We start from the raw sequence: 22,310 nt of genomic DNA, 5'->3' as shown, positions 1-22,310 counted from the left end.
AAAAAATTTAAAAAAATAAAAAAAAAAATAAAAAAAAATTTTCATGGGCCAATCTCGATTAAAAAATAAATTTAATAGATATTTTCAATTTTATTTTTCATTCTATCTAGATTAACCTTATATTTGCAGAGGATAGAATTAAACATGGGTGGTAGTAATTATGAGAAATAAAAAAAAAAAAAAAAAAGAACTTCAAAAAAAAAAAAAAAAAAAAAAAAGGAAAAAAAAAAAAAAAAAAAAAAAAAAACATATTTTTAACCCTACAACTTAAGTTTTATTTATTTTTATTGTATATTATTATTTTTTAAAAAAAAAAAAAAAAAAAATCAATTTTTTTTTTTTTTGGGTTTGTGTGATTAAAAAAACTCAGAAAAAGAAGAAAAAGATGAAAAAAAAAAAAAAAAAAAAACAAATAAAGTAAAGATTCCATTATTCATACAACAAAATAATATGTTTTTTTATTATTTTTATTTTTTTAATTTTTTTATTTTTTTCATTTTTTTAAAAAATTGTATCCCCTTAATCTTTGACTTCTCTTCCTCATCATTCTCATCGTCATTTTCATTATAAAAGCATATTATAAGAGGGATGGCTTATATTTTTTTTTTTGTAATTGATTTTTAAAATGGAAATATTATTGTTTTTTTTTTTTTTTTGTTTCTAATTTAACAATCATAATTTGTAAACAAAATTTCAACAACAATCATTGATAATAAAACAGATGGCATCGGAATTTAAACAACCCATTTTTTTTTTTTATTCATTTTTTTTTTTTTTATTCATTTTTTTTTTTTAATCCTTTTTTTAATTTTAATTTATAGAATAAATTTTTTATTAATATGATATAATGTTGAGGTTTGTATTGATGTTGGTTTTGTTTTAAAAAAAAAAAAAAAAAAAAAAAAAAAAAAAAAATTAAATTAATTAATTAAAAGTTATATTAATTAAAAGTTAGATTAATTTATTTTTGAAAATTTCGGAAACTCTAAAAAAAAAAAATGAAAAAAAAACCGAAATAAAAAAAAGATTTTTGTAAATATAAAAAAAAAAAAATGATGGTCTTTTTTTTTTTTTTTTTTTTTTTTTTTACATTTGTTTTTTTTTTTTTATTTAACTTAATTTAATTTTAGTTACTTGTACTTAATGAAATATTTTCTTTTAATTTTTGAATTGAATTTTTATAATTTGATTCTAAAGTATCACGAGATGAAGCAGTGATACCTAAATCACGAAGATAACCATCTTGAATACCGTAAATCCAACCATGAATTTTAACATCTTGACCTCTTTTCCAGGCGGATTGCATAACTGTTGAATTACCTAAATTGAAACATTGTTCTACTACATTTAATTCACACAAGGTATCCAAGAGACGTTTTCTATTGCCCTCCAACATTGAGATCATAGTGGCGTGTTTGAAGGTGAGATCTCTAATGTGAAGTAACCAATTATTGATTAAACCCAACTCTGGATTATCGTAAGCGGCTGCAACACCCACCACAACCATAATGACCACAAATGATGATATGTTCAACTTGTAATACTTCCACAGCGTATTGGACAACCGATAAACAATTTAAATCGGTGTGAATTACCAAATTGGCTACATTACGGTGAACAAATAGTTGACCACTTTCAAGACCAGTTAAACGCTCAGCTGGAACACGACTATCGGAACAACCGATCCAAAGGAAACGTGGTTTTTGTGCCTCTGCTAAATGTGTGAAAAATCCTGGATCCTCTTGTTTGATTCTAGTTGACCAGGCATGATTATTAGCTATCAATTGATCTATCTCTATTGAATTTACATTTGGTGATGTACATGTATTACAATTTGGTGCACAATTTAAATATTGAGGTGTGGAATGTGAATGAAATGGTCCAGGAGCTTTTGTTGTTACTGCTGCTGTTGTTGTTGGTGATGTTGTTGTTTGTCTTGGTGATGTATTATTATTATTATTATTATTGTTTGGTGCACTCATTTTAATTTATTTATAAGGGGGAGGAATTTTATGAATTGTGGGAAAAAAAAAAAAAAAAAAAAAAAAAAAAAAAAAAAAAGTAATAAAAAAAAAAACAATAAAAAGTATCGCTCGCTTGATATTTTTTAAAAACAATAAAAAAAAATTTTTTTTAAAACTGTTTTATTTTTTTATTTTTTTTAATTTTTAATTTATTTTTTTTTTTATTTTTTTTATTTTTTTATTTTTTTTTTTTTAATTTTTTTTTTTTTAATTCCTTTTTTGGAATAAAAAAAATTTAAATAAAAAAAAAAAATAATATTAAATCTATTTTTAATTTTATTTTGTTTCATCTTTATCCATTATTATGTTGTATTGTCTTTTTATTTGAATTGTTGAATCTATCAAAACTTTTTCAAATTACATGTTGAAATAGTATTATTATTATAATTATTATTTTTTATTTTTTTATTTTTTTTTTATGAAATTAAGAATCCACTTATTGGGAAAAATCTTGACCAAAAAAAAAAAAAAAACATAATTTTCTTTTTTTAATTTAACTTTTGTTCTGTTTAATTTTTTTTTTTTTTTTATTTCCATTTTTTATTTTTTTTTTATTTTTTTTTTTTTTTAATTCAAAATAAATTTTATAAAAAATATTTAAATTTCTCTTGACATTTAAAAAGATTCAATAAAAGCAATAGCACTAAAATATTAACTAATAAAACAATTATAGATAGACCAATTAATTATAATGAATCATCTATATTTTATATAGCATTAGGGGTCCAGTGTTTGGGATATAATGTTCACGGTGCACCATATGGTACACCACATGGTACAGTACTTTTGAATTAATTGAAAAACATAAACCAATTTAATATAGTTTTAAATTCATGTGATCAATCTAAAATTGATGATGTTATAAACTTGGTTTAAGTGATTTTAATAATATAGCTGAAGGTACAAGTTTAGTTAATTATTAAGGTAGATCAGTTATTAAAATATGTTATTCACTATTTCCAAATCATAATTGGGTACCATGGTTATTTAAACAAAATATAGATTTATCAAATAAAAGAAAACAAGCAGATTATGATTATCATGATGAAATCAATTGGTGTGCACCAATTGAGAATATAACTGATTCAAATTTAGATCAATGGTATAATATATCTTTAGAAGTAAATGATTTGGGATCTAGATGATCAGCTGAAGCACTTGTAATATATAATCTAGTTACAGAGTTTAAAACACTACTACTAATTGATGAATGTTTTTTATAGGTTAATTTCACAATCTTGTGTTGTTACTGATTGAGGAATTGAATTTGGCTCAATAACTTCATCATAGCCATCGTGAAGAATAATACTAGTTAACGATTGAGGTAGTTTATGAGACTTTAATTGGTTGTTCAAATCCCCTTCCAAATGATAGTTCCACTAAATTTCTTGGTGGCCAATTTCCATCCAATGCTTGATTGAAGGAGTCTCCAAAAAAAATAAAAAAAATAAAAATAAAAATAAAAATAAAAAATAAACACCCTGAGCAATTAATAAAAAAAAAAAAAAAAAAAAAAATGATCACCCTGAGTAATTAATAAAAAAAATAAAAAAAATAAAAAATGAGCCCTCAACAAAATAAATAAAAAACCATTGAATCTTAAAAAGAATAATAATTAAAAAAAAACCCCTTTTATTTTTTTCCCAAAAAGGGTTTAAAAGAATTTTCTTTTATTCTTTTTTATTCTTTTTTTTTTTTTTTTTTTTTTTTTTTTTTTTTTTTTTTTGACAAAAGTTTTTAATTTTTTTTTTTTTTAGTTTTATTTAAAATCATAAAGTAATATAAAAAATGAAAAAGAGTAAAATAAATAAAGATAAGAAAGAGAAAAAAAGAGTTGAAAAATCTGAAGATCCAATTCCAAAAAAAAAAAAAAAGTGTATTGTCTGAAGAAAATAAAATTGTTGAATGAATAATATGAAATTTTTTATTAAATAATGAAAATATTATTGATAATGAAGAGGTTATGAAAGAATTATTGGAACAAATTCCAGATTTTTTATGTGAACTCCATTTTCTTGAAATACCAATTGATGGTAAATTTTTAAATGATAGTTTTATTTGTAGTACATGTAACCGATTGCTATCAAAAAAAAGGGAAAATAATAGGTTAAAGAATTTTAAAATCCAAAAGAGTAATATGATTGAAATGGAAAATCATGCAAGAATGTTGGAAAGACATGAGAAAGAAATGGAACGAATAGGGAAATATTGTACCTCAAACACAGATAAATTAATTACTGATAAAATTAATTACTGATAAAATTTATTTTAATTAATTAGAAAAAAAAAATAAAATGAATAAAAAAAAAATAAAAAAAAATAAAAAAAAATAAAAAATACTGTTTTAAATTATTTAGATTTATTTTGATAATTTTTTTATTTATATTTATTAATTTATTAAAATAACTTTTCTTAATTTTTTTAAACTTCTTTATTGAAAATTAAATTAAAAAATAAATAAATAAATAAAAATTATTATTATTATTATTGGTTTTTTTTATTTTTTTTTATTTTTATTATTTTTTTATTAATATTATTATTTTTTTATTAATATTATTATTTTTTTATAATAAATCTTATTTTTTAATAATAATTTATAATGTTTGAGAACATTATTAATTTTATTAATTATATTTTATACAGTTTATTCCTTATCAAAAAAAAAAAAAAAAAAAAAGTTAATAAAAAATAAATTTTGTACATAATAAAAAAAAGTTAATAATAATAATAAATAAATTAATAAATATTTAATAGAATAAATAAATAGTGAAGTATCAAATAAAAATCGGTATAGTTGTTTTTAGGTAACATTTTACCATTTGAACGTTTTTTTTAATTTTTTTTTTTTTTTTTTTTTTTTTTTTTTTTTGAAAAATAACCATTTTTTGATTTTATGTTTTTATTTTTTATAAATATAGAAATATAAAATGGAAACAAATAATTATTTTAAAATTAAATATTTGATTGAATCACTTTTAGTATCAGAATTAAAAGATAAATTATTTGAATTAATTTTAACAAATACTCCAAAAACATTGGATATACGTTCACCAAAAAAGTATGAAACATTGTATAGACAAAATGATCTACAAGGTTATAGAGCTTTAACAATAGCAGAAAAATTATTATTACAAATTGGTAACCATGAAAATTTTTCATTTAAACTAATTACAAATATCATTTCAATTTTACAAGTTAAAAAAGAAGTTAAAAATGTTGTTGACTCTATTAAAGAATTTAAACAATATTTAAATTTAAATTGTAAGTCTTAACTCTTTTTTTTATAATAAATCATTTTCAAAATTAAATATTAATTTTAAATTATATGATATTCTAGTTGATAATATAAAAGATTTTAAAATTAGTATTGAAAAATTTAAAGAAATTATAGAAATGACAGTTAAATTTCTAAAAAAAATTAGGCTCAGTGGAGTGGTTTGTGTTGATGAACAGATTATTCAACCGATGAATTCAAATAGTGTGGATGATTATTGGCTTTTACCACATAATAAAAATCAAGTTAATACATTTAAAGATAATGGTAATAAATTATTTAGTAGAGGTGAATTTGATAAAGCGATTGAGAGTTATTTAGGAGCATTCACATTAGGAGGTTTATCAGATAGTATTAAAGGTATACTATATTTAAATATCAGTACTTGTTTTTTAGCAAAAGTGAATGATCCAAAGAGAATCATTAATCTTGTCGAACAATATCCATTACCAATTCACGAATCATTACGTTATTCAATCCTATCATTATCAAAAAGACCAAACTGGTTTAAACCATATTATAGAATCGCTCAAATTTTCAGTAAATTCTCAAAATTTGAAAGATCAATTCAATTTTCTGATTGTTCATTATCATTATTATCTAATAATAATGAAAATCAAAATGATAAATCATCAATTGAAGAAACTAATAAATTTAAATTTGAAACTAATGAAAAATTAAAATTATCAAATCAATGTAAATTGTCTGATAAAGAAAGGGATTTTGAAAAAGAATGTAAATTGAGAATTGAAAAACTTGGTAACCTTCATTTAAATCAATTTAAAGAAGTATTAACTGATAAATTTAAAATATTAATAAAGAAACAAACTGGGAAAAGTTATGAAAAGTATTTTAATTCTTCGATTACATTCGGACTATCTGAAAAACATTTAATTGAAAGATTCATTTCAGATGTTGTTAGATTAAGAACTTTTCCAAATTTAGATTTACAGGCAGAAGCTTTCAGTAGATGTATAGGTAACCAAACTAAATATGCTCAACCTTATTTTGAATTTGCAAATTCATTAATACCTAGTAACCCAAAAGACTTTGATATTAGAAATAATCAATTAATAATTGGTTTAATGTTACACGCATCAACATTACCACCTAATTTTGATTTAATAAATAATGGTAATAGTGATAACGATGACGAATTATTTAATATACATAAAATTAATGGTGGTGTAATTAGAGCTCAAGAATTTTTAGGATATGTTTATCGTTCTGGTCTTTTTGGTGAAGATATTGATTTAGAGAAATCAATTTACTATTTTAATAAATCAATTGAAAATGCAGATGGAATTCAAGTAAAATATTTACATATTTCTGGCTATCAATGTTTATCACCTTTTATTTTATCAGATATGTATTATAATGGTGATGTACCAAATGGTGTTAGTGATCTTGAAAAAGCAAAACAACTATATCAACTTTTCAATGATACAAAATATGATTTAATGCAACTATTTGATAAATATGATGAAAAAAATGAAACTGATTTATTATATCATAAATATTTATATATGAAAACTAATGAACTTTAAATATGATTTTAAATATGATTTTAAATATAATTTTAAAGATTGGCGCTATGATTTATCAAAAAAAAAAAAAAAAAAAAAAAAAAAAAAAAAAAAAAAAAAAAAAAAAACAAAAAAAAAAAAAAAAAAAGTTAATAATTTTAAAAAATATTAAAAAAGAATTAATAAACGATAAAGGAAAAAAAAAATAAAAAATAAAAATTTTAAACAACTCCAAAAAAAGTGTTTTAATTTTATTATTAAAATAATCAATGCCAATTCATCTTAACTATGATTTTGATATTAAATTTTATTTTATTTTTTTAATTTTTTATTTTTTTATTTTTTTTTTATTTTTTATTTTTTTTATTTTTTTTTTTTTAATTTTTTTTTTTTTTTTTATTGTTTTCAAAAAAAAAAAACAAAACGAAAGAAAAGAGAAATCATGATTTCCAACATATTAAAAAAAAGCAATAGTCTTTTTTTAAGAAGCACTTTATCTTCAAATAAATTTACAAATGTTACAATTTTAAGAAATTCATTATTTTTAAATAATAATAATAATGATAATAATACAAATATTAAACAAACATATAATAAAATAAATTTCTTTTCAACTACAGTACCAAATCAAAATGAAAAAATAGAATTAAAACAAGAACAAATAAAACAAGAACAACAACAACAACCAGAACAACAACCAGAACAACAAACTAATAAAATAAATAATGAAATTGAATTAAAAATTAAAATTTTAGAAAATTCATTAAAATATGTAAATTCATATGGATGGACATCAGAAGCAGTTAGTAAAGCATGTATTGAAATGGGATATCCACCAATTACTCAAGGTATTTTGGGTGAAGATTCAGCATATGAATTGGCATTATACTTTGTTACTAAATGTAATACAGATTTAATGATTAAATTAAGTGATGCTGAAAATAGTGAACAACAATTATTATCAGGTTTATCAAAAAAAGAAAAAGTGAAATTAGCTTTGAAATTAAGATTATCAATGATCAAACCTTTTATTGGAAGATGGTCTGAAGCAATGCAACTTTTAGCAAATCCAAAAAATATCGTAAATAGTTCTCCTTCAATGTTAACTTTAGTTGATAATATTTGGTATTTAGTTGGTGATAAATCTTCTGATGTATGTTGAATATTTTTTTTAAAAAAAAAAAAAAAAAAAAACATTGTCACTAATTTATTATTTTTATTTTTATAATCAAAAAAAAAAAAAAAAAAAAAAAAGTTTGATTGGTATGCCAAACGTGGACTTTTAATTGCATTATACACTTCAGCAGAATTATTTATGTTATCAGATACATCAGTTGATCATTCCAACACTTGGAGATTCGTAGATGATCGTGTTGATGATCTAATTAAAACTATTAAATTCAAGAACGATGTATGTATTAAATTTAATTTAATTTAATTTAATTTTTTATTATTATTATGACTAACCAACCAACAATCACACTAATACCTTAATTTTTTTTTTTAAAAAAAAAAAAAAAGATTGAAGAAACTGTTGGAATTACATTAAACACATTTCTTCAAAAAATTAAAAAATAAGATATTATTTAATTAAAACTTTGTTTTTATTTTTAATTTTTTTTTTTTCTCCAAAATAATAAAATAAATTTACACCTTTAATTTTTTTTTTTTTTTCATTAAAACATAGCCTTATTTTTTTATTTTTTTTGTTTTTATTATTATTAAAAAAAAACCTTATTACTATTATTATTTATTTCTTCATTTGTTATAAAAACATTAAAAATTATTTACTACTTTAATTTAATTTATTATTTTTTTTTTCTTTAATTATTTTAAAAAATGGTGGACATTAGGAAATCAGACAGTCATGACAAAGGTGCTACCCTTTGCATGACACTTTTAAACATGATTGGATGTTCTTAAAGTATTGGGTCATCATAAAGTTGTAATTTTATGTATTGAATGATTCCGTAGAAAACATTCTATAGATAAGAATTACCTACTTATTGTCGAATTGTTTGGTTGTTATGATTCGTTCTAAAGTACAAAACAATCATTGGTCTAGTTTGTGGGACTTTTCTTCGTTTTTTTTTTTTTCGTTTTTTTAATTTTTTTTTTTTTTTTTTTATTTTTAGTGCATTTTTTTTATGTGCCTATTTTTTTTTTTTTTTTTTTTTTTTTTATTGGCACAAGTTTTATAAATTAAGTTCTTTTTTATTAAATAAATATTTGATTATTTGGTTTCTAATTATTTTTTATTTTTTTTTTTTATTAAAAACTAAATAATAAATTTAAAAAAATAAATAAATCAAATAATCAATTATTAAATAAATATCTAAAAAAAAAAAATGAACTCGTAAAAATTATAATTTGACCATCAAATTATAATTTTAGTATTAGGGATAAAAAAAAAAAAAAAAAAAACTTTTTAAGAAATAGGTGATCAAAAAAAAAGATTGTTTCCAAGATTGTTCAACAACAATTCAAGATAGTGAAAAGATATCAAAATTCATTGATAAACTATCAAGTGTAAATGAATTCAATCCAAATTCAAAATCATTTTTAAATTGTTTAAAATTAAAACTTTTACCAATTTCCAGTGAATTATATATTTCAAGTTTATTAAAATTTAAAGAAACATCACAAAAACAAATATTAGTATTCATTAGAGATTTAGATGAAACATTATATGATTTCTTTTCAGAAAAGAATAATTTTAAATCAAATTTAACATCATTCATTAAACTCATTAATATTGAAACTAAAACAATTAAATATCTCATTGAAAAAGTTTTAAGTTCCAATGATTTAGAATTTTTAGAATTATTATTAAATACAATTGGTAATAATATTAATGTATCAATACGTTTAACCATAGTACGATTGGTATCAATATCTTTAATAATAGTATGGTTGGTATTGGTATCAATACCTTTAATAATAGTATGATTGATAGTATTTTTGAAAAAAAATTAAATCCATACAAACCCAATTTATCAATTAAATTTACACAAATCTTATTTATTAATTGATATATTTAAAACCAATAAATCCCAAACAATCATTGAAACAATTGGTTGTTTATTCCCAGAATACAACCAAAAGCAATTAAATGATTTTGTTGTAGGGAATTTTTTTTGAAATTTCGCTTTCTAAACGGCAGTGAATTTTTACACTAAAATACACTGTTTATGCGTAGTGTAAAAATTCACTAAAATTTTTTTTTTTTTTTTATAAATTAACAACAATTTACCATCAGCTAATACAACTCACACGTTGTTCATTTGCTGTTCATTTCATATCACGCAAAAAAAACAATTTAAAAAACAATAAATAATTTAATTCCCGCTATTTTTTGCGGATTTGCGGAAATGATTTTTTTTAATTTATAAAAAAATTTGATTTTTTTTATTTAAGACAGATCTTATCAGATTTATAAAATGAGAAAATATAATAGATATCTACTATTTTTGGCATTAAACAAAGATTTCTGAATATTCAGAAATAGACAGCGAAACTATCTAATATTGTAAGTGTAACCACGGAGATCGCCACGTGGATTTGCGGCACTTCCTGCTGCTGGTCCCCAGCCATATTGGCCGTTTATTGGACGTTGTGAGAGATTTTGGCCTGGTTGTACGATTCCACCTGATGTCATTTGCTGGGAATAAGAATATATGAGATTTAATTAATAAATATACATGATATGATTGATAAAAATAGAACAAATTTTAAATTTTTAAAATTGTACACATACATTAAAGTATAATAATATAATTTGTTAATAATTTGAAATGTTTTTTTTGAAAAAATTTTTTTGTTTTATATCAACATTTTTTAAATTAAAAAATAAAAAAAATAAAATTAAAAAATAAAAAAAATAAAAAATAAATTTAATTAAATTCCAACATTTTTTAGGGGGGTACCCTCTTTTTTTTATTTAAATATTAATTTTCATTTTTATTATTATTATTATTATTATTATTAAAATTATTATTTTTTTTAGGGGGGTACCCTCTTTTTTTTTAGGGGGTACCCCTCTTTTTTTTTTATTTTTTTTTTATTTTTTTTATTTTTTTTTTTATTTTTTATTTTTCTTTTTTTTTTTATTTTTCTTTTTTTTTTTATTTTTTTTTTTATTTTTTTTTTTTTTTTTTTTTTTTTTTTTTTTCATTTTTTTTTTTATGTAACGAAGACACAAAAATAAGTTAATATTAAATAAGTGAACTAAGACACTAATTATAGTTGACCCACATTTAAATAATAATAATAATAATAATTCTATTAACTCGAGTTTATAATTATAAATAATATAAATACTAAAAATAATTATATAAACAATAATGAATACCATAATTAAAATATAAACCATCAATTTTTTTTTTTTTTTTTTTTTTTTTTTTTTTTTTAATTATTTTTTTCAATTTTTTTTTTATCGAACAATTTTATTTTATTCCCCAAAAATGAAAACAATCGATAAAAAAAAAAATTGAAAAAAATAATTGAAAAAAAAAAAAAAAAAAAAAAAAAAAAAAAAAAAAAAAAAAAAAAAAAAAAAAATGGCGCAAACTAAATTTTTTTGTTATAAAAAAATAAATAACAAGCAAATAACTGAATAAAATTGGTTTTTTATTTTTCTGATTAAATAAATTGTTTTTTAATTTAATTATAAAAAAAAAAAAATTTAGTGAATTTTTACACCATGCATAAACAGTGTATTTTAGTGTAAAAATTCACTGCCGTTTAAAAAGCGAAATTTCAAAAAAAATTCCCTTCAACAATTTTTTTGAAAGTTTAATATATCATTCAATTAAGAATAGAAGAATTGATATGCTTGAAAAAATAATAACCTGTGAAAAGTTTACAGATAATCATGCAAATTTAATTTATTCAGTTTTTTTAAAAAGAATTATTAATAATGATGATGGTGTTGATTTAATAACTTTTAAATATCTTCTTTCACATAGAATCATTAAGGAATTGGGTAAAGAGTTTTTTAAAAACATTATTACAAGAATTATTAGCGTGTGCTATCAAAGAAGATTGCTTTCATCTTTTTCATTGGTTATTATCAACAGATAGCCCATACAACGAATACGATTGGGAAAAAATTATCTATTTCAAAATTACCAGTTTTGAAAGATTATTTAATTAATAAAATTACTAATGGATTTTCATCCAAGTTTAACCACTTGGTAGTAATTAATTAAATGGTGGATTTATATTCCAAAAATTCAATAGTTTTCAAAAATTTACTGATTATTATAATAAAAATAATAAATAAAAATTAAAATAAAGGTATAAAAAAAAACATTAATCTTTAACTATTTAATAAAAACTATTTTTTAAACTTTATTTTACAATTAATATTATTTTTTAAAAAATAAATTTAATACTTTTTCTTAAATCGTTTAAATAATTTATAATAGAAAATTCTTATAGATAAAAATTTATCAGATTTTGAAAATTTAACGATTATAAAGAGAGCTAGAATTATTACAAAAACTACAGAAACAATAACAATAGCAATTATTTGAGCGGTAGTAAGTTTTGAGGATTTTTTTGAAGTACAAATTGAATTTTCAGAGTTTTTATATGATTCATTTGAATCTAATAAAACTGAAAAACTTGGATCTAATAATACATTTGAATCATAATGAGGTATTTCAATTGAGATAAAGGATGAAAGTTGATTTGATGAATCTTTTTCTTTAGTTATAGTTGAATTACTATTTAGTTGATTTTCATTTAATAATTTATTATTTATTGTTACAATTCTATTGCCATTGATAATTGCTTTTTTTATAAATTTACCTTCAAATGAGTATGTTCCAATTTGTAATGTCATATAATCATTTCCATCATTTAATGAAAATCCTTTACTGCCACATACATCATCAGTTTGTGAACTTTTAAACATTGATTTAATGATTAAATCAAGTGTATTTAATGATGATGCAAATGGGTATTTATCTAATGAAATATAATATTTCAAAGTTGATGGATTAATTGTGAGATTTTGTTTTGCAAATGTAATAGTTGTAGATTGTTCATGCCATTCCATTGCTACTGATATATTTGAAACATGTTGATTGTTTTTTAAAATTGGTGATCTATATGTGAAATTGGTTTGAGATATTGTTGTAAAATTCCAACTATCAAAATAATGAATATTAACCTGTTTACCTTGAAAATCTAATTCTCTTAATGCTACAATTGAAATGATTGTATTTAGTTTAATATCTGAACCACTAATAGGGAATTCATTTCTTGAATCTGGTGATGTTGTATTTGTTTGAGGTTTTGGAATTTTAATTGTTTCAGAAAGACAATTTATACCACTATATGGTGATTTACAATTACATCCAACATTTGGAATACAAGTACCTCTTGATGTTCCACCACAATTATCAAAACATAAAACTGGTGGTAATGTTGAATCATCATCTGATGATGAAGATGAGGATGAAGAAGATGTTGGAATTCCTAAATAATGAATTTCAACTTTATTAGATTTTTCATTATTTGAATTTTGAGTATAAACTACAAATGGTTTTAAACCTTGTCCAATTTCTAAAACTGCCATTACAGATGATGAATGAATAAATTTCAAAGTTACTAAATTATCAATATCACTATCTGTATAATATAAATAAGCACTTCCACCTGATGTTGGGAAATTTCTACCAAAAATTGTTAATTTATTATTATATGGTGTTAATGGTGTCCAACTTGAAATTGAAGGTGTTTTTTTATTGGAAAGACCATTAAAATCAAAGGTTTGGGATTCACTTAAACTACTATAGCTTGCAACATTGAAACTAGTATCAACAACACCATAAACTAAAACAGATACAGGGTTTTGAATACCATAACCATATTCAACTTTACAAGTAACATAATAATTACAAGTTGTTTCAGACGTATCATTAATAGCTGTATTACATTGGAAAATTTGTAAATCTCCATAGTTTGATGAATGCGATAAATAAACTTGTGGTATATGGCTTTTTAATATACCAACATTATCAGTTGACACTAATTGAAAGAAAATTGAATATTGTAAAAAATCATCTACATTTTCAAATGGTAGGGTTACAAGTGTAATTGTTGGTGGAACAGATTCAGTAATGAATGGTGAATTAACTGTTATGCTAAATAAACTAAGATCAAATAAATAAAATGGTGAAATTGAAATTGGATAAATTGGACTTTGATTTGAAAAAATTTCATCAACTTTAAAACTATCAATATGGTCCGATCTAATTCCTCTTTCGTCAATAATAGTTGCATTATAAATTTTAAATATTTGTGATGGTGTTGTTTCTGGTGATAGAGCAATTCCAATTGTGGTTTCCCATGAGGTAGAGTTTGGATAGAATTCAAATGTGTATCCTTTTTTATCTAAATTTGAAATTACATGTATAAATACATAACTAATTTTAATACCACCACCACTATCAATTACAATTTCCCATCCAATAGTTTGATTAGAGTTTAATGTAACGCTATTACTAGATAATAAAGTTAAATTTGAAACTCTTGGTGGAAATTCAAAACAATCTATAAAAAATTAAGTAAAAAAAAAAAAAAAAATTAGAACCAGAATATTAATTTAATAGTTTAAAAAAATAATATAAAAAATTAAATTTAAATAGTTTTTTAAACATACCATTTGAAAATACATTTAAATTTGCTTGATCACCAAATTTTGAATAAAAGTAATCATTTCTAAATTGTTTACCATGAATAATGATTGTTGTAGGGAATTTTCAATAAAATTTCACTACAGTAGCGTAGTGAATTTTATTATTTAATTTCACTACAGTAGCGTAGTGAAAAAAAAAAATCACTGACCCTAAATTTTTTTTTTTTCAAAAAACAAATAAAGTTTATTAAATTATTATCTTTTATTTGATTATTAGTTCTATATAAGTTTTTTTATTTTTTTTTTTTTTTATTTTATTTTTTTTTTTTTTTATTTTATTTTTTTTTTTTTTTTTGGGCCAAAACTTTTTTTTTTTTTCCCCAACAAAACTTTTTTTTTTTTTTTTTTTTTTTTTTTTTATTTTCATTTTCCCAAAATGAAACAAGATAAAATAAATGAAATTATAAATTATTTAAAATTTATTGAAGATAATAATTTTGAAAATACTAAACATAAAAATTATAAATTTTTACATGATGAGTAAATATTTTTCCTTACAATAACACAATCATTTTTTAAATTCTGACCAATAAAAAACAGAAACAGAAAAGAAAAATTATTTAGAATTGAAAAAAAAGTCATGAATTGTGGCGGAGATAGAAATATATCAAAAGAAGTGTGTTTAGAAGTAATTAATGATTATAGAATGGTATCACTCTGGGAAGAAATGCATAAAGGTCATATAGGAAGAGATGCAACCTATGGGAACTACAAGACTAAATATTATAATATGGGATTGTATTCTTTTGTATCTGATGCAGTAGATACGTGTGACATTTGCCAACGAAATAGAATAAAAGGTTTGGTATCAATCATTTTTATATGATGTTTTGTAACTTTTATATTAAAACTCTTTTAATAATTTAAATAAATTAATAGGTATAACAAAGGATTTTGCTCCAATTGTAGATACCGAGGAATACTCAAGATTGGTTTATGATTTAACATCAATTAAAGGTGAACATAAAGAAAAAGTTACATACGATGATGATAATGAAAAGATACTAACTAAACTAGATGATCTTATCCAATATGACTCTGTACAACCGTACGACACCGATGTTGTTTACATTATTCTATGCATAGATTCTTTTACAAAATTTGCTACTGGAAGGTATTTATTTTTTATTTATTAATTTATTAGTTTTCTTTTTTTATTTTAATTATCATTTATTTTTTAGATGTTTGACAACAAAGAGAACAGTTCCCATATACAATTTTTTGGCTCTCACGTACTTTGGCAAACCTGTGAAAGTATGGCACTGCGATAATGGACGTGAATTTAAAAACAAAGTCCAAAAAGAATTCCTAAAACTTTTTCCAGGCTCCAAGTCAGCACATGGAGCTCCTCGTACACCAACAACTCAAGGTATGGTAGAAAGATTGAATCGAACTATCAAGGAGAGGATCTCAAAATTAAAACAACAAGAGTATGATATTGTGAACAATATAAATTATCGATATGTTTATTAATTAATCATTTATAAATAAATTTTAGTTTTCTTGATGGTACTTCTAGGTCTCTTTCTGAACTATTAAAACAAGCTTTGTATGATTACAATAATACAAAAACAAGAACAATTAAAATGACACCATCTCAAGCTGTTGGTATTGTTCCTTTGTTTATTAATGTTCAATCAGAACAAGACTCTCAATCAATTGGTGTTTCAGATGTTTCAAAAGAAGAAAGAACAGCTATTATTCTTGAAAATCTCACAAGTTACCAAAATCAATGGAATTCAAAACCACCAAAGGGATTGAAAGTTGGTGATACTGTACTCTTTCTAGAAATTAAAAAAAATAATGTAAGTAATTAAAACATAAAGATTAATAATATATGAAACAGTAATAATTAACAAATTTTATATTTAATTCTAATAGAAAATATTGATTTTGTGTAAAATTCATAAGGTAATACAGGAAGACACTAAACAACTTTATAAACTTGAATTTTTGGAAGATGGAATCAATAGCCTTCAAAAAAAAATAAAAAAAAATAAAACTTAAAAAAAATTGAAAAAACAAAATAAAAAAAAAAAATTGAAAAAACAAAATAAAAAAAAATTTCAAAAAAAAAGAATGATCGAAGAATTAATAGATTCGATAAAACTCTTAAGAAATTTAGCCATTGAATATGGCAATGAAGAATAGTTAGATTCAGAGGAAAATTTGACTAAATTCCTCGAAAAAGCAGCCAAAGTACTATATGTAAATAGTGGTGATGCTTTAATCGTTAAAAATCCAAATATGATGTTAGAAGCATTAGAATTAAAATCAAAACAATTTCACCAACATTGTGTAAAAACTGTAATAGAAAACGAATTATATTTGGACTTTTTTGTATACAAAGGAAAATGCAAAAACATCAAATGCACCAGAGGTAACAAAGCTAGAAAAAATTCAATTGTGTGCAGTGTTTACAGTGATATGGTAAATCAAGCAATTGAACAACTCAGGGAGTTAATAAAAATAAATTAATAAAAATAAATTAAAAAAAAAAAAATTGAAAAAAAAAAAAAATTAACAATAATAATAAATAAAATAATAATTAAAACAAAAAATAAAATTACAATTTAATAAACAAATAAAAATTGAAAAAAATTTAAAAAAAAAAATTGAAAAAAAAAAAAAAAAAAAAAAAAAAAAAAAAAAAAATTAACAATAATTATAATAAAAATAAATAAAATAATAATTAAAACAAAAAATAAAATTTCAATTTAATAAACTTTATTTGTTTTTTGAAAAAAAAAAAAATTTAAGGTCAGTGATTTTTTTTTTTCACTACGCTACTGTAGTGAAATTAAATAATAAAATTCACTACGCTACTGTAGTGAAATTAAAAATGGTAAGGTACCAGTACATAATTTTGGTGGGATATAAAATGTGATTTTAAATAAATTTAAATCTTTATCCATTAAATAACGATTTGATTTACTATTTATATCAATATATTTATCACCATAATTTCTATCTGTTAAAAAGAAAGAAATTGGAATATCTGATTGAGCTTTTGAATAATTTAAATAAAATGTTACTAATTTACCAGATTCCGATATATCATAAACTGAACTTTCAAAATCAAATCTTGTAATTTCAAAATCAGTATCTAATTTATATAAAAAAAATAAAATACAAATAAAATTAATATTATTAAAAATTAATATTATTAAAAATAAAATAAAAAATAAAAAAAAATATTTACCAACTAAATAAGGTATAAAATCTGATGGGTTTAAACCATAATAAAATTTAATGTTTTGATTGGAAGGATCAGGATTACATAAATCAATGTTTGAATCAATATCACCAATTCGGCATGTGGTATCAAATGTTACATATATTAATTTTTCATAAAAACCATCATTAATTGTACCATTTATTAAATCTGCAGCTGTTATATAATTTCCACCATAGTATAAAAATGAGAAACCAGAACCAGAATCAATAATATGTGCGCTTAATATTGCATAATTTCCATCACCACCTCTTGGATAAAATAATTGAAAATCAACAAAAGTTGGTTTAGATGCATCAGCACTTGTAGTTGGTGGATAATAATATCTATGACCTGTATCTGATAAAAGTGTAACTTCATTTGATCCTTTAGCCCATTTAAACTTTTAAAAAATTAATCAATATTAATAAATTTAATTTTATATAACAATAATAATAAATAAAATTTATCCTTATTTAAAGTACTTACATCAAATTTACAACTTCCATCAGTACTTAATTTCATTAAACCAAATGGATAAATAGGTGAAAAATAATTATTTAAACCAAACTTTAAAGATAATTTATAATCATCTGGATATTTACAAGTAAAATAAAAATTATTCCATTTAAATGGTGTAGTATATTCTAGAGCACCTAAATTAACAAAATTAGATAAAATAGCTAAAAGTTTAAATTTTAAAAATTAATTAATAATAATATTAAAAAGAAATAATAATAATAATAATAATAATAATAATAATAATAATAATAATAATAATAATAATAATAATAATAATAATAATAATAATAATAATAATAATAATAATAATAATTACCATCATTTGTAATAGAAGAATCATCAAAATTACTTTGGTTACCATAGTCAAAAAGATTGAAATTTATTGTGGATGGAGTTAAATCTCTATTTACTGGAAAAGAAGAGGACACAAACAAAAATTTTCCATTGGTATTATTTCCAGAAACTAAAGAGAAAAATTGATTTTTATCAAAGATACTAGTTGAATTATAAAGACCATATAAAAATAAATTTTGATCAATATTTGAACCTTTAATAAAAACCATATTATTAATATCCCAATTATTCGATGTAGTATATGAAGTACTTGGGTATTGAGAAATTTTAAGAAGTTCACTATTTATATTATCTAAAATAAAATAAATAATAAATTAAATATTAGTAATTTTATTTTTTTGTAAAAGAAAAATAAAAATAATAATAATAAAAACTTACATTTAATTGGTGGTACAATATTTAATGTAAAATTTGTCAATACATCATATGTTAAATGAAATGTAAGAAACTCTGATTTTATAATTGCACCTTTATTTGAATGTTCAAAAATTAAATTAAACTTTAAGAAATATGGTTCAGAGCTAATGAATAATAGTGAAAAAGGAGATGAAGTAGATGGATTTATACTATCAATGAGTTGAATTCTCTTTTTTAAATTTTCAACATAGACATAAAATGTTGTCTCTAATTTGAGTGGTTTTAAATTGATGCAAACAGGTTCGGTAATATTAATAACTGGTGGCAATTCACAAACATAACTAATATCTGCTTGAATATTCTGTTCATTTCCATATTGTGAATCTTGGGCATGCAATGTGCTAATTGGATTTGGTTGATAAAAACCACTTGTAAGGTATCCTGAAAGATAATAATTAGGACTGATAAATTCCCGATATGTCTCTGCAAATATTGGTCCATTAGTTACACCATTTAAATCCCTAAAATATAAGGTACTTAACATTTCACTTGAAGTAACATTTACAAAAAAAGTTGGCCTACAAAATTGAATATGAGAGTAATTATCTTCAACTAATGTTACTGTACCAGTTAATGATTCAATTTGTTTTATATAAAAAAACAATATTGAAAGTATAAAAATAAAAACTAATTTCATTCTTTATTTTTTTTTTTTTTTTTTTTTTTTTTTGAAAATAAATATATATACAAATCAAAAAAAAAAAAAAAAAAAAAAATAATGATAAAAATAATAACACTGTAATATGTTTAAAAAAATAAAGTAAAAAAAATAAAAATAAAAAAATAAAAAAAAAAAAGTAAAAAGCAGTGGAAAAGATCAAAAAAAAAATCAAAAAAAAAAAAAAAAGATATTTTCTTTTCAAATAAAAATTATTTGGGAGGATTGAAATCGATATTGAAAAAAAATTTTAATTTTATTTTTTTATTTTTATTTATTTTGAATTCTCTATTTAAAAAAAAAAAATTAATTTTACTTAAATATCTAATTAGTTTTTTAAAATTATTATTATTCAGAATCTATAAATATTACAAACCCGATTAAATTATGTCACTTATTTAAATGGTAAATTTTTAAGATATTACTATTGGTTTGCTATAGTTGTTGATCTTTTAAATCTTAAATAATATTTACCAAATTTTAAGAAAACTCCCTTAATTTTCTATTTTTTTGTCTTTTTTTTTTATTTATTGATATTTTTGGTTTGAAAAATTAAAGTTTTTTTTAATTGGAAAATAAATATTTTTTATTTTAATAGAAAAAAAAAGGAAAAATAAATTTTAAAAAAGTAATAAATAATAAAATGGAAAATATATTGGCTATTATTTCTTTTTTTTTTTTTTTTTTTTTTTTTTTTTTTTTTGTTAATTTTTATTTTTTTTATTTATTTATAGAGTAAATTGTGGATTAACATTTGGGTCAAAAGTTTTTTGAGAATAAGAGGTTGGAGAAGAAATATCAGATTTTTTAATAGGTCTATCTTGTTCCGATAAATTTGAATTACAACCTTCGAAATTAGTAGAGGAAGGGTCATCTAAAGGGAAAACAGAGATATTTTGAGAGGTTTCAACCAAATCCATCCACCATTGGGAACGAGGACGTCTAAATTTATCAGACATTTCTTCGATCATTTCTTGCATTGGAGTGTAATGAATACCACCATCAATGAAACCAATACAACCATTCATTTGAAGATGACCATGTTCTTTGAGATCGTTTTCCAAGAATTGATAATAATGATTCATTAAACGAGTTGAAAAGATACGATCAATTGCAGAAGGAGTACCACCTTGTTGTAAATGACCGAGTATAGATTCACGGACATCGAATAAATGTTTACCTTCTTCTTTGAAGAGTGAATAAATGAAATGAGTTGAGTAGGTGTTGCTAGCAAGTTCACTCTTAATAATTAGACCAATTCTATGTTCACGTTTGAAACGTTCAACAAACATTTCCAAATCCTTGGTTAGTGTATTCAATGTGATACCTCTTTCCATTATATATGAACGTTCAGCACCTGAGGTTAAAGAACTCATTGCAGCCAAATAACCACAATGGGCACCCATGACCTCCACGACGAATAAACGACGTGATGCCACTGCTGATTGTTTGATTTTATCTAATGCATCCAATGTGTTATTCAAAGAGGTATCACTTCCAATTGAGATATTTGTACCTGGTACGTTGTTTGCAATGGTACCAGGTGCACCAATGATTGAGATACGTTTAAGTTGTTGATATTTCTCTCTATATTCGTAGAGTTTTGCTATGCCCAAATAACCATTGAATCCACCAAACATTAGAATTGCATTGATTTTAAAACGTTCAAGAGTTGCAATGATAGCCTCTATGTTACTATCATTTGGAATGGAACGATTGGTACCCAATTCTGCACCACCCATAACAGACCAACCATTTACAGTCATCCAATGTAATTGTTCAATTTCACCCAATGCTAAACCACCAAATCCATTGAAGCAACCATACATTGTGTAACCATGATCAATACCTAAACGAGTGAAAGCACGAACACATGGGTTCATACCTGGTGATGGACCACCACTATGAAGTATTAAAACACCCATTCCCTTGCTCTCAACCTTTCTACGATGTAAATTTGAACATGCAATGAAGATCTCATAAAACTCTTTAAACATACCACCTCTAACATCGACAACCTCATTGAAACGTCTCTCCTTGATGAGTGATGCAATTGATTGAGTCTTTTGTACACATTCCATCAATGGTGAACGAATGGTATCCATACCACTCATACCGATCAATACAGGTTGTTTCAATTGTTCAATGGTTGAATCATAGAAATAGTTTGCTGCTTCTATACCCATACGAGTTGCAATGTAACGATCTAAAAATGTTGGTGTACCACCACGTTGTACATGACCAAGAATGGTGATTCTTGCATCGTGGCCTTTATCCTCAAGGAATTGTCTAACATAGGCTGAAGTGATTGGTTTGCCTTGACGATCGATTGCACCTTCTGACACAATGACCAAACTGCATCTTCTTCCTGACAATCTACCCCTTTCAAGATTATCAGCCATAGTTTGCTCCCAACCATCATCTGGTGGTGATTCAGGTATCAATATATAATCTGCACCTGTTGCAACACCCGATGCCAATGCCAACCAACCACAATTTCTTCCCATAACTTCAATGACAAAACTACGTTGATGTGAAACTGCTGTCGATAGAATTGAATCGATTGCCTCTAAAATTCTCTTGGTTGCTGTATCAGCACCAACCGTTAAATCT

At 22.1% G+C, this 22,310-nt stretch overlaps 9 protein-coding genes across 9 annotated transcripts in view; 4 read left to right on the top strand and 5 right to left on the bottom strand.

Moving 5' to 3' along the window:
- Positions 1 to 1,126: 1,126 nt before the first annotated feature.
- Positions 1,127 to 1,982, bottom strand: DDB_G0274643 (hypothetical protein; the record flags this gene model as incomplete). Its single annotated transcript, XM_639078.1, has 2 exons — positions 1,127 to 1,467; positions 1,499 to 1,982. The coding sequence occupies 2 exons, from the start codon at positions 1,980 to 1,982 to the stop codon at positions 1,127 to 1,129; spliced, it is 825 nt and encodes a 274-aa protein (XP_644170.1).
- Positions 1,983 to 4,951: 2,969 nt separating this feature from the next.
- On the top strand, positions 4,952 to 6,845 carry DDB_G0274927 (hypothetical protein; the record flags this gene model as incomplete). Its single annotated transcript, XM_639077.1, has 2 exons — positions 4,952 to 5,285; positions 5,362 to 6,845. 2 exons carry the CDS (start codon positions 4,952 to 4,954, stop codon positions 6,843 to 6,845), a joined length of 1,818 nt encoding a protein of 605 aa, XP_644169.1.
- Positions 6,846 to 7,266: 421 nt separating this feature from the next.
- coq9 (ubiquinone biosynthesis protein) lies at positions 7,267 to 8,402 on the top strand (the record flags this gene model as incomplete). Its single annotated transcript, XM_639076.2, has 3 exons — positions 7,267 to 7,977; positions 8,080 to 8,235; positions 8,346 to 8,402. 3 exons carry the CDS (start codon positions 7,267 to 7,269, stop codon positions 8,400 to 8,402), a joined length of 924 nt encoding a protein of 307 aa, XP_644168.2.
- Positions 8,403 to 10,341: 1,939 nt separating this feature from the next.
- DDB_G0274459 (hypothetical protein) lies at positions 10,342 to 10,482 on the bottom strand (the record flags this gene model as incomplete). The annotated part of the gene is made up of 1 exon (XM_639075.1): positions 10,342 to 10,482. The coding sequence occupies one exon, from the start codon at positions 10,480 to 10,482 to the stop codon at positions 10,342 to 10,344; it is 141 nt and encodes a 46-aa protein (XP_644167.1).
- A 1,731-nt stretch (positions 10,483 to 12,213) lies between these two features.
- DDB_G0274925 (hypothetical protein) lies at positions 12,214 to 15,044 on the bottom strand (the record flags this gene model as incomplete). Its single annotated transcript, XM_639074.1, has 3 exons — positions 12,214 to 14,387; positions 14,497 to 14,555; positions 15,031 to 15,044. 3 exons carry the CDS (start codon positions 15,042 to 15,044, stop codon positions 12,214 to 12,216), a joined length of 2,247 nt encoding a protein of 748 aa, XP_644166.1.
- On the top strand, positions 14,909 to 16,349 carry DDB_G0274645 (hypothetical protein; the record flags this gene model as incomplete). Its single annotated transcript, XM_639073.1, has 5 exons — positions 14,909 to 15,012; positions 15,073 to 15,332; positions 15,412 to 15,646; positions 15,714 to 15,962; positions 16,031 to 16,349. 5 exons carry the CDS (start codon positions 14,909 to 14,911, stop codon positions 16,347 to 16,349), a joined length of 1,167 nt encoding a protein of 388 aa, XP_644165.1.
- A 433-nt stretch (positions 16,350 to 16,782) lies between these two features.
- On the top strand, positions 16,783 to 17,010 carry DDB_G0274647 (hypothetical protein; the record flags this gene model as incomplete). The annotated part of the gene is made up of 1 exon (XM_639072.1): positions 16,783 to 17,010. The coding sequence occupies one exon, from the start codon at positions 16,783 to 16,785 to the stop codon at positions 17,008 to 17,010; it is 228 nt and encodes a 75-aa protein (XP_644164.1).
- A 344-nt stretch (positions 17,011 to 17,354) lies between these two features.
- On the bottom strand, positions 17,355 to 19,676 carry DDB_G0274923 (hypothetical protein; the record flags this gene model as incomplete). The annotated part of the gene is made up of 5 exons (XM_639071.1): positions 17,355 to 17,638; positions 17,735 to 18,149; positions 18,236 to 18,402; positions 18,585 to 18,914; positions 19,001 to 19,676. 5 exons carry the CDS (start codon positions 19,674 to 19,676, stop codon positions 17,355 to 17,357), a joined length of 1,872 nt encoding a protein of 623 aa, XP_644163.1.
- Positions 19,677 to 20,425: 749 nt separating this feature from the next.
- Positions 20,426 to 22,310, bottom strand: part of pfkA (hypothetical protein) — a gene marked incomplete at both ends in the record, with an annotated part of 2,505 nt that continues 620 nt past the window's right edge. Inside the window, one exon of the mRNA XM_639070.1 lies at positions 20,426 to 22,310. This exon is cut by the window's right edge and continues 620 nt beyond it. Within this exon, the coding sequence (XP_644162.1) occupies positions 20,426 to 22,310 (1,885 nt within the window).

This window comes from Dictyostelium discoideum, assembly GCF_000004695.1.
Source record: "Dictyostelium discoideum AX4 chromosome 2 chromosome, whole genome shotgun sequence".
Classification (NCBI taxonomy): domain Eukaryota; phylum Evosea; class Eumycetozoa; order Dictyosteliales; family Dictyosteliaceae; genus Dictyostelium; species Dictyostelium discoideum.
Note: the sequence above shows the minus strand (reverse complement) of the source record. Positions and strands in the feature narration are given on the sequence as shown.